At 38.4% G+C, this 17,542-nt stretch overlaps 2 protein-coding genes across 3 annotated transcripts in view; both read left to right on the top strand.

Annotated features, from left to right (window-relative positions):
• Positions 1-9,766, top strand: part of arid3a (AT-rich interactive domain 3A) — a 57,823-nt gene extending 48,057 nt beyond the window's left edge. The window contains exons 6-9 of one of the 2 annotated variants that reach the window (XM_077534125.1): positions 204-451; positions 1,495-1,785; positions 3,197-3,286; positions 4,439-9,766. In XM_077534125.1, coding sequence (XP_077390251.1) covers positions 204-451; positions 1,495-1,785; positions 3,197-3,286; positions 4,439-4,593 — 784 coding nt within the window. In that variant the 3' untranslated portion in view covers positions 4,594-9,766. The remainder of the gene's footprint in view (positions 1-203; positions 452-1,494; positions 1,786-3,196; positions 3,287-4,438) is intronic. The other variant, XM_077534126.1, reaches the window with a different exon arrangement.
• Positions 9,767-11,074: 1,308 nt separating this feature from the next.
• On the top strand, positions 11,075-17,510 carry ctdspl3 (CTD (carboxy-terminal domain, RNA polymerase II, polypeptide A) small phosphatase like 3). The gene is made up of 11 exons (XM_077535393.1): positions 11,075-11,408; positions 12,704-12,809; positions 12,992-13,132; positions 14,518-14,620; positions 14,806-14,917; positions 15,076-15,162; positions 16,014-16,076; positions 16,430-16,509; positions 16,594-16,720; positions 16,806-16,901; positions 17,058-17,510. The coding sequence occupies exons 1-11, from the start codon at positions 11,268-11,270 to the stop codon at positions 17,121-17,123; spliced, it is 1,122 nt and encodes a 373-aa protein (XP_077391519.1). The 5' UTR covers positions 11,075-11,267; the 3' UTR covers positions 17,124-17,510.
• The last annotated feature ends 32 nt before the right edge of the window (positions 17,511-17,542 follow it).

A 17,542-nucleotide genomic window follows, 5' to 3' on the forward strand; every position in this document is an offset into this window, starting at 1 on the left:
TGACTTATCAGTTGATTGAAATTTTAAGGTTGTAGCTCATTTGAATGTCAGCCCAACTGTTGCACAGGCTTATTGGTGAAATATAAATCACACACAAAACATAATTTTCCATTCACACTATGCTTCACCACAGATGCCTTCTATTGTAGCACATTCCAAAGCATCTCCTTATTCCTTTCAAATGGATTTGTGGTTCCCATCAGATACATGAAGTACCTGTACCCGTATGAATGTGACAAGAGGGGTTTGAGCAACCCCAACGAACTCCAGGCCGCCATCGACAGCAACCGACGGGAAGGCAGACGACAGAGCTTCGGCGGCTCCCTCTTCACCTACTCGCCCAACGGGACTCCCACCATGCTGTCTTCGCCAAAGCTCTGCACGCCCGCTATGGGTTTGACTGTAGGCACCAATGGGGCCTCGCTCACCCCCATCCAGAAGATCAAAAAAGGTGAGCACAACACAAATGGTGTTAATGTTTGGAAATGAGAACGAAAGATAGTGATTATATTCGGCCGATTATTGGCTTTCAAATATCAGCCAAAACAATTGGCCAATTGGGCCAAATCGCCGCTTATTTTCCCCTTAAAACGTTATCGAAGAAACCCCAAGTTTCCGACGCTGTGAAAGTACTCTGAATGCAGCATTTGCTTGCGTAGCATTAGCAACTAGCACGTGTGTTGCGTATGTTATGCTGGTTATTCTGTTGTCCCTAACCGTCCTTTAAGCTGGTTAATGACACCGCAGTTGCAGTTAACAGTAAAACTAAATACACAACGTTAAGAATTGCATCCACTGTATATTTAAATACAAAACATGCTTCGTTTTTAAAACATTGCTAGCCTTGCGCTAACAGTAAGTTAGCAAATGCTAACAGGAAGTTAGTGTCAACTTCGGGAGTGTTTTTCCTTCAAATAACGAATATCCACACACAAATCTTGTGGGAACAAATACCCACAGATGAGATAACACTACGCAAAGGCACAAATTCTTCCCAATGTGAGAAAAACTTATTTTGATAGAATTCCTTCGCAACTTTCTTCTGTACTCACTTTAAGTGTGTACATCAGGGATGCACGGCACCACACTTCCCCCAAGAAGCCAAAATGCACAGGAACAGTCAGTATTTGTTCTTACTGTATTTTCAGTTGCTATTATTTTAGTTTATTCTATTTTTATTTTTGCGTTATTGTTTTTATTTCGTCATTCTCCTTTCAAATTATATTATATTCTAAAGTTGATATTTCAAGGATTCGAAGACTTTCTTTTCTCAAAATTCAAGGATGCAAATATCCAAGGATTTTTTATTTTTTTTTGTCTTAACACACATTTCCACATGACATGGCACGAAATACAATCCCCGAGGTCCCAGGGTAGCGTACATACTTTTTTCCTTCCAATAATCGGTATCGGCATCGGCCTCAAAAAATGCACATCGGTCGGTCCTTTTCCAGTTTTTTTTTTTTTAAACATGTTCTCCTCCCTGCTGTCCAGAAGAAGAGTGCGGACAGCCTTTCCATGCAGTCGGTGTGCCACGCATGCCAGTGGGAGCCCTGGCAGGTCACTCAGTGGCTGCCGTGCAGGCGGCGGCGGCCCAGGCGGCGATGGCAGCTCAGGTTGCGGCTTTGGAGCAGCTGAGGGACAAACTGGAGGCCGGAGAGCCGCCCGAGAAGAAAATGGCCCTGCCGGCAGAGGAACACCATCGGCTGCTGCAGAGGGCGCTGCAACACAACTTGCTGGCCATGACGGCTCAGATACCGATGAACATCCGCATCAACCAACAAGGTACTTGCAAAACAGCATCATCAGATCATATTTTGATAATGAAGTTATCAAATTAAAAATGTTGATTTGTTGTGATTGTATTGTGTTGCTGTTAATGTTTTATGTTATGTTGGTTTTCTGTGTTTCTGTAAAGCGCTTTGTGACAGCTAAGGCTGTTTGACAGCTCTATATAAGTAAAGACTTGACTGTTTTGCAGCAATTAGCATTAGAATATAGCTAAGTTTCATCATTATTCAGAAATCTGTGCAAAACAGTCTGGAAAGATCCTTTTGCAACATGGCCCTGGTTGATCTCTTATACACCGCTGCTACCTCCAGGCCGTTTTTGTAATAACTACCATTGCTTCAAGCATTCTCTTCAGTTCAGAGGCTGCATCAAAGCCTTCTGCATGCTCCAGCATTAAAAAAACAAAAAACAAAAAAAAACATAATTTCGTCTTTGGGAACATGGTAATATTTAAAATAGAACATATTTATACATTTTGAGACCATATGAGTTAATTAGAATATGCTTGAGTCATAAATGGTCAAAATTACAAGACTATTGTAAAGATATTATTGGGCAAATTGCTACATAGAGCAGCTTTAAGGTATCAGTACTCGTGGTGGCTGCCGCATATTCTTCAGAACGAAAAGTCTTTGTTCACATGTTTTTTTGTCATTGTGTTAAATAAAATGTTATATATCAAAAGTACTAGAGGTGAAAAGTGAATCCTCATAGTGGTATCAGTCTGAAGAAAAAAAAAGTGGTATGGAACAGCCCTTAAAAAAAAAAAAAAAAAAAAAAAAAAAAAAAAAAAAAAAAAAAAAAACACTTAATATCACATACAAATTGATTTGGTTAGTGGTTCAGTCTTTGTTTTCCAAAGTAAATTTAGACGTTTGTGAATGTCTTATTTTACACTTAAAAGGGCACATTAGCATTTATTTTATTTTCTTGTTTGAGCTGTTTTCTTCTTTTTCTGTTTTGCCTCCAAATTTTGTGACATGCTTTCCACATACCCTTTGCTTGGTTTCAGTTTGTATCTGATGTCTGAACACATGCTTGACATGTTACCACAAACCACAACACCTGTAGGTGGGATAGTGGACCTATATGTTGACCTGTTTAGTGTACAGACGTTTAAAAAAAAAAAAAAAATGCCGGCAAACATGCAACCACGCGTGTCTGTGGGGGGATTCCCTCCCCGTGCTCGCAAACACTTGAGCCCTCATGCTGTTACTTTCAAGTCTGCAGATGTCTGTTTCGATGCAGATTTTGCATGGTCAATTTGCAAACACGTGAAATGTGTAGATCCACAAATGCAGTATGAACCCATTTATTATTTGTCTGCACGTTGAATTTTAACATTGACGTGAGTTACATTGATTTTTGCTAATACAGCTTCCTGATTGGGTTGTTGGTGTTTCAGATGGCAGGCAGGACTCTGCTGTGAACCTCACTACCAATGGCACAAACAGCATAAGCATGTCAGTTGAGCTCAACGGGGTCGTGTACACTGGTGAGTTTTGCTGCATCCGGTTCCGCTCAAGCTTTTCTTCTTGTTACACGTAAACTACAACAACATACGTACAGTAGACAGCAGAACTATGATTTAATACAGTTTAATAGTTATAATAGTTAACTCATTCACTCCCAGCCATTTTCACTGAAGCATCCCCCTTCGCACCCTACTGCTTTTCTGGATTGTAACAGATTTTGCAAGGCCCACAAAATATTGTGTTCTATTGCTATAAAAACGTGGAACCTATCAAAAGAAAGATTAGAATATCTTCTTTCTTCAGGGAAAAAAGTATGTTTCTATCTGTTTCCGTTTTGCACCAATTAGCATTAGAATATAGCTAAGTTTCATCACTATTCACAAATCTGCTTAGAACTGTGGGAAAATCAGCTTGTTTTAACATGGCCCTGGTTGATCTCTTATACTCTGCTGCCACCTGCTAGTTGTTTTTGTAATAACTGCCATTGCTTCAACCGTTCTCTGCATCAGAGAGGCTGCATATACTTTATCATTAAAAAAAAATAAAGAAAAATAAAAACATACAAAACGTATAAATATGTCTTTGGGACGCACACAATATCAAAATAGAACATATTTATACGTTTTTTTGGAGCAAATAGATTAATGAAGTGTCCTTTTTTAATTGAATGTTTTTTTATTAGCTGAATAATGGATAATTTCATGTTTTTATGCAAGATTTATTTCCACATTTGGCGTGTAGCATTAGAGTATATGCTTGACTCTAGTGCTGTCACTATGGAATATTTTTAGAATCGATCGATTCTAAAAATCGACTAATCGGATACATTTTAATTTTGCATTAAAGGGTATTACAAAAGCAATTTTTTCCCCTGATTACTTTTTATTAACCAGTGATTGGTGGATATTTCGTACTTTGTATTTATATAGTGATTAAAAAAGGGGGAATTGGTGTTACATTATGTTACCTCTTACCACTTACCGGTCATTGTTTTCCAAAGTAAAAACAGATGTTTGCAAATGACTTATTTTGATTAAACACAGACTCAAAGTTACACTACTCAAAGTAATTTATTTGAACAAAATGGCAGCAAACAAATGGCAACAAGATGTGACAAGAACAATGATATGACAAATACTAATTCATATTTTACTGTTCTCTTTGTTTTACAGGTGTCCTTTTTGCTCAGGCAGCAGCTGGGTCAGCCCCATCGGGGGCGTCCCTCTCCAGCAAGCCTGTGGGCAGCCGTGTCTCTCCTCATCATCTGCAGCAGCAGCAGCAGCAGCAGACCACACCTACCTCAACCTCCAGCAACCCAGTGTCTTAACAAAGCCTCACTCAGCCCTTTCCCCTCTATTGTTTCTAAACCATGCTACGTAAAGCCAAAAAAAAGACCTCATTTTCTATATAATCTACGCCAAAAAGAGAAAACATACACAAACAAACGCAATCACTTGAAATACACTCTCAGGTTCTATTATCCAAACACCTCTTTTGTTCTTCATAGCCACAATTTTTGGAGGAAAATATCCCAACATAGAGCCAGTATATGTTAAACACAAACGTATGTACAACCTGTGAATTATTTATTTCTACATACATGTACATCTTTAGGAAGACCAAAATAGAAGGTAATAACCAGGAAGGGGTAATGCAATGTTTACACTTACAAACACAGCTACTGACTGACAGTAATGTTTCATCCTCTAGATGAGCGATTCTTTTTATTTTACTTGTTGTTTATTGTTATTTTTACTTTCATTCTAGTGTTTTATCATTTAAACCGTTATCAATAATATCGCTGCAGGAAAACATTTATATATTTAGAATTCTATCGAGAAAAAAAAAAAAAAGAGAGTACAAAATATCTTCTATTTTTAATCAGAAAAGCTTTAACATTATAGGCTGTTTCTTCGGGGTTTGTAGCAGTGCACCATTGTCACCTACCCGTGTGTAAAACCAGATACCTTATTAACAAAGCAGTCGTTGCAGAGCAGTCTTTATCAATATTAGATGACCAGACGAGGTGATAGCCTTGTCTTTTTTTTCCCCCGTACTAGACCAGTGTTGAAGGTAGTTCATCGAGCTTAGCCATTCTCACTGAGAAAGATCAGCTTTTGCTTTTGCTGCGCTTCGGCAAACTTCACCTGAATCATACTCGGCTTGCTCGCAGGTGTCCACATACTTGTTGGCAATGTTTTCAACATCTCTGCAGAAAAGCTTGTTTGTATCTTTTAGTTGTTTTTCTCGTGAAGTGCTTGTCTTCAGGTCAGATGCATGCCTGTATTTGTGGGGAAATCTGAAGGAAAACTGATTTCCTTTCAGGAATGAACAGGACCTGCCTTGTCCACTTAATCCTTGTCGTCGTGACGACGCTCACTTGGACAATCGGGTGTCAGGAGGCGCTAGCTGCGTCTCAGAGGACCTGATGTAGTTGAACTTCAAATATCTGGCGCTTTCTTGTTGTGTTTTTGTGTTGTAGATGTCAGATACATATATATATTTTTGTGTGTGTTTTGGTAAGCATGACTTTGTGCTTCTTATCTAAGTGCTCCTTATCCTGCTGTTTGGAGGACCATGCCATCCTCAGATTCCAAAATTATTCATTCAACTTTTGTTACCTCTGCAGTGGTTGTCAACCCCGATCACACAAAAAAACTCATTCCTACAGAAGATAGGGCGCCATAAACCATGCTTTGTTTCTAGGTTCTTTTACCGAGACGGTATGAGTTGTCACATTTTACTGTTCAGGGACAAATATTACCAGCTGCTGTTGCTTTGGTCAGAGCCTTGCTTTTGCTTTTCTGCCTCGGGCCACCACCAGCTGCTACGTAAACATGTCCAAGAGAATTCTGCACTGCTCACAATGTGATTGTATAATCTCACGTCACCAGTTGTACTATTTGTAAAGACAAAATGGAATTGACATAGGAGTATTATGGATCTACTGAAGAGGGGGGGAAAGTATACTGTAATGTGAGAATAAGGTCATATGTTTATGAGAACAGTGTCAAAGTATGAAGAAAAAAATTCTGATTAACTGCAGACTCTTAATCATCTATATGTGAGTAGACCAATACAATAGAAAATGGATGGAACATACACTATTTTTCCAGACTGTTACTTTTACATATGTGCTTTTTTTAATTGAACAACTTGTAACTTTAAAATTTTGTAAGGGTTGTTCTTGTCTATTTTTTTCATTTTGAGTGTTGCCATAATACTCCTTCATCGGACCACAATAAGAAAGTCCTGCCCCATTTTCCACAAGGGGGCGCTGTCTCATCATTGCCAAACCAGATTGTGAGTGAGCAAGAGTAGCATAAAGCACAGCTTCTCCTTTATTTCATAGTAGATCATATATTGTCTTTTGACATGTCACCATTTCATGAGGTAGCCTACCACCTGCTACTAAAAGTCAATAAGTGATTGTACCTGCCCCATCACCTGTGCATTCTATGTGTTTAATGGAAACAATGTTTTGGGGTGCACAATCAAGAAGAAAGTGACAAATTCATAGCATGACCAGATTTTCAAATTGAAAAATCGTGACACTCTCTGAAAATCAAATATACAATAATAAATCTTCACCAGGAATTATTTATAACAAATGTAATTAATAGTCTGATGACTGGTGGTTGTGTAATTGCTTTTGCTAATGCTAAATGCTAGCTTGCTTTACAGTTTAATAGCGCTAACATGTCAATGCACCCAACCTTTTTGCTCGGTCCTGGCACCTATTGGAAGCTCGCTGTGTCGTTTAACTCGTGCCGGTCCCGCATCGGAACACTGGAAATATGCCGCCAAAAAAAAAAGCTATTTGTGTTGGTTTGACCCGCGACCGCAGCATTGGGCTAGTAGAGCTACATTTTCCATGATTTTTAGACACAAAAGCAGGAAGTAGTTTTTTGTTGCCTGTTAGCAATTTGATGTAGCTAGACTATTCATGTGAATTGCTATGACAATAGTGTGATTGACATACACGTGATGCAGCCTAAACAATAGGCTTGATGACTGGACAAAAGCAAACAAACAAACAAATAAAAACGGGACACTGGGACAGGGTTGACATTGGGACATCTGGTCACTAGCCCTATGGAAACTATTTTCTTACCTACGTATGGTACTTTCAAAAACTGAAGATGGGTTAAAATATTGTGATCAGCATTTTATGTCTTATGTCAGTCGATAGTACTGTTACATTTGGCAGTATCAGTTTTTACAAATCTACATTGTTAGCAACATCACATAGCTGACAGCAGGCTTCATTGTAACATCAATTGTGGTTCAGTGTCGTAGTCAGAAGACTAAATATCTGCCTTCTTGTCTTTTAATGTTTAAAATAGTCCTCATGAATATATGACATTGTATGATGGAAGTGGCTTAAGGATCAGTTTCTCTAGTAGATTCTGTGAAGGCGAAGTAACAAGGACAGATAGTGCCTTCTTAACTCTGAAGCTGTGCTAACATTTATACAAAGCATTACTAAATTCATGACTCAATTGTTTTAATAACAAGCATGCATATTAGATTGGGGACTAACTACCGGTATGAATTAACCGACTGGGCTTTTCTTATGTCGTGAAAACTATAGCTTTAGATTTGGTATATTACATTAAGAAGACGTACTTCTATACTATATTACTTTGTGAAATGCTTTTGGTTTTGTCTTTAGTAGTAGATGTCAGAGATGCTGTAAAGAGCTGACAATCAAATCAAGACGCTCTAGTAAATAGCATCTGTTTGGGGGAGGGATGCTGTAGAAAATGAAATTCAATCAATCTCAATCTCGAGCTCAACGATCAACATTGCTGCTTCTTTTTTCTCCGCGCATTTGCCTCCCTGACCTTTTTACCCCTTTGGGCAACATTCAAGCACCTGCCCCGACCCCCCACGTCCCTTCTTCCCTCCTGTATGGTTCTGCAGTGTTTGTTCGAGCAGCTCTGCGAGATATTTGCATTTAAACAGTTGCTGTTTTTCTCTCTCCCTCTCAAACAAACGCATCTCAGTGTGAAGTTGCCGTGTTTTTTTTTGTTTTGTTTTGTTTTGTTTGTTTTGTTTGTAGTATGTGCCGGTGACAATCAGCAGAAATTCTAATTTGTGACACTGTATACCTCGCTCTTGAACATCCCTTCAGCCACTGTTTGACACCTTTCTACCTCAATGACTTTGACACGCTGGAAAAACAAAACCTAGACGATCATGATATTGATTACTTTAGCCCTCCACTAATGACCACAGACAATCAGATAGCAGCTAATTGGGACTTTCTCTCGTGATTTGTTGCCATTGCCTTATGCAAAGGATGGTTGTAATAAGAGCGAGATAGTGGAAAGTGGGACCCTCCAAGTGGTTGAGTATATTTACAGTTTTCTTTCTATTTGGATTCAAACAGCATTTTAAGTGTGGATCTCACATGTTAAGAATGGCTCTTAAATTGTCACACTTCGCCCCTTCTATGTAAAATGGAATAATTCTGGGGGGGAAAAAAGTCTTAACAAGGCAAAGATTTTTTTTATTTTTTTTTTTAAGTGCTGTTAATTTGTATTGGATGCTACACTTTTGTGTAGGTTGGATAGTTTCATTTGATGTACATGCTCGCTGTGTATAAAAATATCCTACTTAGTCTGTCCTAACTTGAAATATTGCTGCTGTCAATCCCTTCATGGACCATTCACAACCACTTTTATGGGTCTGAATGCTTCTGGAACATCACCGCTGCCTCGGATAAGGTGGGCTGCAGTCGATGATGATGACAAAGTAACAAGATGCCTTCTGCTGTGACAATTGTATGAATTAACATGTATTACTAAGATTCGTGGAGTAGAATATTTCTGAAATATGGCTTTTTAGGGCTATGTATTATATCATGTATGTTTGTTTTCGCTATTACTTTGCTTTTTTTTTATGCTGTCGCAAACCAGCACACAGAGATTACATTTTAGAGCAGATTTATAAACACAGAAATGATAATGTTGATGAAGATGATGATAATGTGACTATTTTAGGGAAGCACGTGTGCTCCTCACGTTTTCAGCTAACTTCAGAACTTCAGGAAACGAGGCATTGTGTCTTGTCTCTTAAAACTTCTCAGGAAAATCTACCTCTACCTCCAGTTGGATGCATTCATCCCAGATGGGTATCAAGTTCCACTTTAGTGGGTACACAGAGAGGGCATGTTACAGCCCAAACTCTGCTGATGCAGCAGCAGAGATCCCACGACTCAACATCATGCTTCTACAAGCAGCACAAGTAGTCTTGAGTATGTTCACTCAATGTGTGCTTATTCCTTCTTTATCTATACATACACAAGTTTGATGAATGGGATGTTTCCTAGTAACCTTGCAGGTAACAGTGGAGTGGGAAGGCAATGCAACGTTTTGTTTTTTTCTCTCTCTCTTGAATGGTGAAGTTATTCTTGCCTATTTACTCAATGTGTTTGTGTGAATACTTTAAATTTGAATCTGAAATTAATAAAGTATCAACTTTCTTAAATGTCACTACTGCATATGGTGTTTTATTTAAATTTTAATATGTGTATAAGGTCTTTAGGTCTTACATGAAAAGAAAATATAAAACAAGTAACCCCGCGTTCCTCTTAAAACAGTTATTTACACTACAGCTTTTCATATCCACTACATAGAATATGCTATTATGTATTTTATATTAGCGGAAAGAAACTAATAGAAGCTACATGTAACATTACCCAGTGAGGAGCAGTCACTATGATAACGCAAAAGATAAATAGAGGTAAGAAATTCCCCGCCCATGCCTTATTTAAAAGAAATTTCAGCTACAGGAATGATTCGTTTTGAATGAGTTATCTTGTACCAGCCTAAAAAAACATCAGCTTTGGGTGTTAAAAACAAAAAAAATCTCAGCATTTCTCAATTGTTATCACGAGCTAATTTAGCATTTTTATTATATAGAACTGAGGGTTTTTTGTTTGTTAGTTTTTTAAAACACATGTTCCCCCCTTTTATTTATTTACTGTTTTACTTTAAAAAGAAGGAATTAGCTATAAGAATTATATATATATATATATATATATATATATATATATATATATATATATATATATATATATATATATATATATATATTTAAAAACATTGAATATAACATGTAATGTCTTATTTCAGAGAATCAATCAATGATGTCATTGATTGATCGGGCAAATAATTACAGCCGATCACCAATTTTAAATAAAATGCAAAATATCGACCATCCCGATCCGATGTCTAACATAAATATTGTGACAGAAAGAAATTGTTTAAACAAAACAGAAAAGAAATATTCTAAAAAACAGAATCCCCCCAATAACACAAAAACATTTAAACAATTTTTTTTTATTTTAAGAAAGCCCCCCCCCCCCCAACACACACACACACACACACAACAACAACACAAATAAATAAATAAATAAATAAATACAAAAAAAAAGTCAGAAAAAACATGAGTTCTCCCACTTTAAGTGAATACAATATGCCAAGATTCGAACGCAGAACCTCGCGTTGTGAATCAGACACGATCAACACACCGCACAAACTGTTTTTTATGTTTAAAATGTGACCCCCTACTGGTCAAAAAAGTACAACGCTTGTTACAATCCAGGTTTTATTTTATTTATTTATTTTTTTTAATCCTGCCCACTGCCTATATAGAGTGTTATCCACTCCACTCGTGCCTCCACTTTTAACCTAGCTATATGACGGTGTATGTGCTATTGCTTCAAACGACTTGACTTGATGGTCCTACAGACTTTTGGTCAAAGTCTTGCCCAAGCACCGCCCAGTGATAGTGATAATGCTGTTGAACCAATCGCACCCTAGCATATTTAAACACATACAAAGGAGCGCACGATTCGAGAAGAAGCGGGGATTGGCGAGGCGGAGCTAAAGGCACTCGTTGAAGAAACGATGGAACGTAGCAAAACAGTGAACAGGAAGTATTAGTTCTAAATTTCGTTCCGATTAACTTTATGTGAAACGTCAGGAAAAAATGAGACTCCGGTCACAAAAAACCTTGACGCCCCCCTACACGGAGACGCCGAGGAAAACCCGCCAGCCGAGCAGCAGCAAAGCCACACCGACGCCAAAACGAACTCGTTCACCAGTACCGGAAAGTCCATTACTAGACAAGGTAACTTAAATTTACAAAGTAACTTAAACATATTAGAAACTCATTCTTTGGCCACGACTTTATACTTACCCACAATGTAAACTACGACTGTGCCTTCATTTATAAGTTGGCTCAACAAACTCTCCGTGCTAGGTAGCTAATGCTAACTTTCGGGGTTGTGGTCTCAAAATGGGAGTCGAACAGCGAAGATATGCGGTTTTTACTTTAAAGCCCATTATTAGATACTCAAGGCAACACCGAATTGCACATTTCTACGTGAGCTGGCGATTTAAACGTTATTTGAGTGGCTCGTATTAAATGTGCTCAATTCGACATGCACAATGTTTTTGATTTGTGGCGTGTGAGTCACTGTGTTCCCCTTAGTGTCTTTGTAAACACTAGATGTGTACAGATTTTAAATGAATGTTGCCTTTTATAGAAGGGCTGTGTTGTCCTGTTGATAGTAATGCGAGGATTAGTTGAGCACTATGTTGTGCAGACTGGGTCAGATTTAAATGGGCCAGCTCCACGTGAGAGGACCCCACGAAGTAGGTCAACATGTATGCTTCACCACACATACTCCTCAGTTGAGGCATGTAGCAGTCATATTTTATTTGTTAAAGTCATTCAAGGTGATACCCCCAGTTGTGCCTTCGCATCATCATTTTATAGTGAACAGGAATAAGCAGTTTGGGAACTGGATGGATGGAGGTCTGCAGCTAAAAAAATGTGATGCATTCGACCTCAAATCCCCATCAAAGCTGTCCCATACATGACGTACAGTATAAAACTTTTGAAATGCACTGAGTCAAAATGTTGCAATAGCAAAGTGTTTATTTGTACCGGTTGTATGTTTAAAGGGGAAGCCAACCCAAAAATGTTCTTTTCGATATGTTGTATGATCTTAACTAGTCTAAACCTGGAATTCTGATTCATTTTTTCGAATTTGATTAAGCAGAAAAATCCACCTGCTTTTATCCATCTCGGGGGGGCAGCCATTTTGCCACTTGCTGCCGACTGAAAATAACTTCACAGTTACTCAGGGTTCAGGTAACAACCAATCACATCTGATCTTGAGAAAACAGCTGATCTGTGATTGGTCATTTGCTGAGCCCTCAGTAACTGTGATGTCATTTTCAGTAGACAGCAAGTGGAAAATGGCTGCCCCCTGAGATGGAGAAAAATGGATGGATTTTGCTGCCAAAATGGCACTTAATCCACATTGCTCTAAAATGGCCTTAACACTTTTATTTGCATAGATTGCATAATCATTGTTTACCCTTTTAATGAAATGTAATGAAGCTGTTCTTGTTAAGGTTCAAGTGACGTGTGATGCTGAAGATGTCCCAACTCTGACTAGACGCCTGCCGGTCCGCGGGCGCCCTAGAAAGAGAGCCATCGCTGCGGTTGACAAAGAAACAGGTAATTTCCCTCCCCACGTGATAAATTATGAAGTTATCAAATTAATTGTAGACAAAATTTTAACTTCTTATTGCTAAAACTGGCAAAATGTGTCACGTATCCCTTTTAAAATACCGTGATACTTATCCTTTAATGTGCTGAGCTTGTTTTCTGCATCTAACTTGCTGGTGCTGGTCTTGAAGATTCCGACTTCAAGACTCCACCCAGGTCCATCTTGCACCATGAGCACTTACTTTCCGAGATGGACCCTGCATCGCCTCATGATTCGGCAGCCAGGAAGATCTACACCCCCATCGTTCGATTCCTCACACCCAGCAAAGAGAGTAAGTAGAACCTCCAGGTAACTCGTTTTACATACCCGCTACTTACAAACTGAGAGGCTACATAATTGAAATGCCACATTTTATTGTGCACAAGAGCCATCGCGGCTGTAACAATGGGCGTTATATATATATAATATAATAAAGATCAAACATAGCATGTGACGTTTAAGTGAAATATATGGCAAGACTATTAGAAAAACATGCAGTTGGATTTGGATATACTGACAAGTTGTTACTAAAGCAAACTATGGCCCAGGGACTGTTTTGTAACCTACCATCATTTCTCAGCGGCCCGCGCCATATACACAAAATGACATTTAACATGGCCGACCAGGCTGGTAAATAAAAATAAATAAAAAAAACGCAAACATTGTTTCTTCCACTTTTTTTTTTGTGTCAAGGGGGGGATTTATGAACGTTAATGACATTAAATTGTTTGAGAATGGCTCAGCGAACAGCAGTTTGCTTTTTTTCTCCCCCTTTTTTTCTTCTATGTTTGTTTGCTGAATTAACACATCTGAATGTTGAGATGAAATTTGGCTGCTGTTCAGTGCAGGGGTGGCTGTAGTCGGGTGACATGCCAGGCTGAGGCCACCCCAAAATCTAGAAAATCTTTAACGTTTTGCTTTATCACTTTTTTTTTCTTAAGCTTTTGTGTAGCAGGTTTTTAAAAAGAACTAGAACATATATAAACAATAAATAATTGATTAATTTCTGTGTGTTATAAATGTGGTCCTTGCATCCATCCATTTTTCTGTTTGCGGCCCTCAAATGAAATTTTGGACACGTGCTCTAAATTCTTATATCTGAGTGATCAAGAAAAGTTTTGTTATTAACCGTATGTAATTACATAAAAAGTTAGAATGAAATAAAATGCATCTTCATCTGAATTACAAGATAATTGCATGACCAAGTATTGGTGCTCATTATCATTAAGTAGTCAAATATAAGTGCTTGTAGTCATTCTGGTGGGGGAAAAAAAAAAAAAGTGTTATAATGGTACATCAATCACTATTATTTGCGGTTGACCCTGCATTAATTATGATACAATAGTACTTTTTCTGTATTATCTATTTACCTAGTAGTTTGGTTGGCGATATGGTGCTGAAAAATGAGTTCCAAATCGGCACTCTGAGAGTAACGCCAAGTCTGGCACACCTGAACTGAGCAGTGGTCATTAATTCAATGGCACGTGATCTGTGTAACGTAAATGTAAAAAAAAAAAAAACTTTCTTTGCCCATGTATGTAATGCTCTCGGTAAAATATTAGTGAAATTTCAAGTGCATCTGTTTGATGTTGTATAAATACGTGTGCATAACTATTGTTATCACGTGATGTCAGAACTGCTATTAATTGACAATTTATTTATTTTTTTTAAACCCAGATTACAAGAGTCCAGGAAACAATGTATTGATGAGCCCTGAACAAGGAGTGTTTGGTTATGGCTCCATTGACCTCCTGGGCGACGAGGATGACATCTTCAATCCGTAAGTGTTATGCTCTGCCTGTTTACGTTTTTAGAGATTCCATGTCTCTAATTTGTAGTGGTTTTGGACCAGATCTAATCTGTTAAGTGTCATCCTTGCTATTTTCATAATCACAGATCGGAACATTTGGCAAGGACACCATTGTGTTTGTCAACTTTTTTTTTTTTTTTTTTTTTTTTTCCCAGCTTCACTTTCATCAAGAACCTGCCATCACAGTCACAATATTCCCAGCCCAGACTGCCTGTCATCCCCCCTAAGACCAGGAGCACCCCGGAGGCCACGCTTGTTGTGGACCTGGTGAGTTTTTTGTTTTGTTTTTTGTTTTTGTTTTTCATTTAATAGCATAACAATTGAGACTTTTGAAACTGTATGGTTGTATCCTCCATTTCCTCAAAACAAGACAAACTGTTGTTGGTGCGTTAACATAATCCAATGTGCGATACTTGTGCTTACAGGAGGAAACTTTAATGTACGGCTCTCTGAATGTGATTGACAATGCTGAATACACCTTCAACACAGCTTTTCAGGATCACCAGTATAAGGTGAACTCAAACTGGACACAACAATGCATCCAAAGATGTGTACCATATTTTTGGGACTATGTCAAGAATGTCCAATCATAAATCGCAATGGACTACAAGTAACTTTCTATGGTGGGAAATTTATTTTCTAAAAGCAGAGATCACACTAGAGCTGTCATCCAAAATATGTGTTTCCCTTATTGTGTTGACCTCAGTGAACGAGTTCTGATTGGATTCGAAACATCCGCTTGTAACTACGTACAGAAACATTCTTTTGAGTTTAAAATGGTTTACCTAAACTAGAATCCTGTACGTTCATGAAAATGAACGCCAATCCAGAATATTGTTTTGAAATGTGGTAAGGAACCAAACGCATTTGCCAACTGCCAAACAAAACAAAACAAAACAAAAAAGACATGGATGAAGTCAAGCAACTAACCAATTTATTGCTAGTTTATCATGCAGAATCTGCCAGAACAAGGATTTACTATTCACAGGACTAACAGGTGCAGTAACTGACCAGGATTCTACTTTTGGTCACAATGCAATGTGGGATTCTAATTATGGAAGCCATTTTAAACTAACCTTTCCATGGTTAGAATCTTGAAATTTCAAATCCACCCAAGTCACAGGGCCAGCCAAAGTATGGGGAAAAAATTAGACTGTGGAATGTTGGGCAAGTTTAAATATTATTGTTGTGCACATTCTGATGATAATTGTGGCTTCTTTTTAAGACTAAAACAATGAAATTGTATATGGTGGCTTCTTAATACCCATTAATTTATTAGCGTGGGTATGTTTTGGCTTCCCAAAGATGTTAAAGTAAAAACCCTGACTCATGACAATAAAATGTTTTTATTGTATGTTAACAGGTTTACATGATCCTGCGACCACATCTGAAGCAGTTCCTGCAGTCAATGGCAAAAGTATATGAGGTTTGTTAACTTACTTTTTTTATGTATTTATTTTTACAATTGTGGTATGTAAGGGAGTATTGGATGTCGATTTGAAAGCTGTGTTTAAAGATGAATTTCTGTTTATCTTGAAAAAAAAGTTCTATTCTATGGTAATACAGCTATAGGAAATCAGAGTAGGCATTAAATTGCAATTGGTCACTTGTATGTACAGTGTAAATACAGCCTCAGACACCTGCCATGAGTACCTTTTCTTTGCTTGATTCTTATAGCTTCTGACATGGCACTTTTGAAGCTGTAGGGGGAGCCCAAGAGCAAGCGCTCCACAATTCTATGTAAATGTCTTATTAAGAAGTTATTCTCCCGTGTTGCAGCTCTTTGTTTACACCTGTGCAAAGAGGGAATACGCTGAGAAGATTCTGGAGATCCTGGACCCGCAAAGGAAGCTCTTTCGGTCAGACTTCCTGATGGTTCTGCTTTCACTTTGCATATTGTTTGGAATAAATGAAGAACATGTGCACTCGCTCTGTCCTTGCAGCCACCGTCTCTATCAGGATGAGTGTTCCTGTGTTCTTGGGCACTACATCAAAGATCTCAGCATCCTGGGGCGGGATCTAGCCAAGACTGTGATTTTGGACAACGCACCCCACACATATCCCTACCATGTCAGTATGACACAGATTGACCAGAACTGGCACCATGTTGGATGTCGGGTTGATTCAACTTGAGATGCCGTTTTTAATGTTGCAGTTGATGAACACGCTTCCCATCAAGAGTTGGTCTGGCGAGTCAGATGACCGAGAACTCCACAAGCTCATCCCCTACATGGAGAAACTGTCTGCAGCGGTTTGTCTCGTTTATCTTCACTCAACACATTTACTGATAGTTTGCATCACCTGATTTGTTTTTCTTTCCTCCAGTCGGTTTTAAATAAAACTGCAGGTTATCTGTAGCAGCAGCCTTTCCACTTCCGCTATCATATAATCTGCTGTGTTTTTTCAGGAGGATTTTCGGGAGGTGCTGAAGAAGAGGAAGGATCACTTCCACAGACTGCTGTCGGAGGACTGACATGACCAACCGACCCCCACTGCCTACTACCTACCCAAAAGCACCAGTTCAACTCCCCTACTACTTACCTTCTCAGCTTATGTTTGCATTGTTGCTTTAAAGTCAGAAGCAGAATTTAGTGGGGTTACCTTTTAATGTGGCGCTTGTGTTGTGGTGGGCATGCATGCCTTCAGTCTCTCCCTGATCTCCTTGAAAGGCGACGCATCCATGTTTCAAAAATGCTGCTCCTTGTTTTGCACCACATTTTCATGTAATCATTCCACTGAGTAATGGAAGTGAAACTTGAAATGACTTGTATATAATTCTCCTTTATTTATTGATCGGTTTGATAAATCATTATTTTAGATGTTGAATACAATAAAATTAACCTAATAGTGGGGAAATAAAGATTACGTGTCATTCTTTTGTGTGAAATATTT

The sequence above is a fragment of the Festucalex cinctus genome, chromosome 10 (genome assembly GCF_051991245.1).
Source record: "Festucalex cinctus isolate MCC-2025b chromosome 10, RoL_Fcin_1.0, whole genome shotgun sequence".
Taxonomy (NCBI): domain Eukaryota; kingdom Metazoa; phylum Chordata; class Actinopteri; order Syngnathiformes; family Syngnathidae; genus Festucalex; species Festucalex cinctus.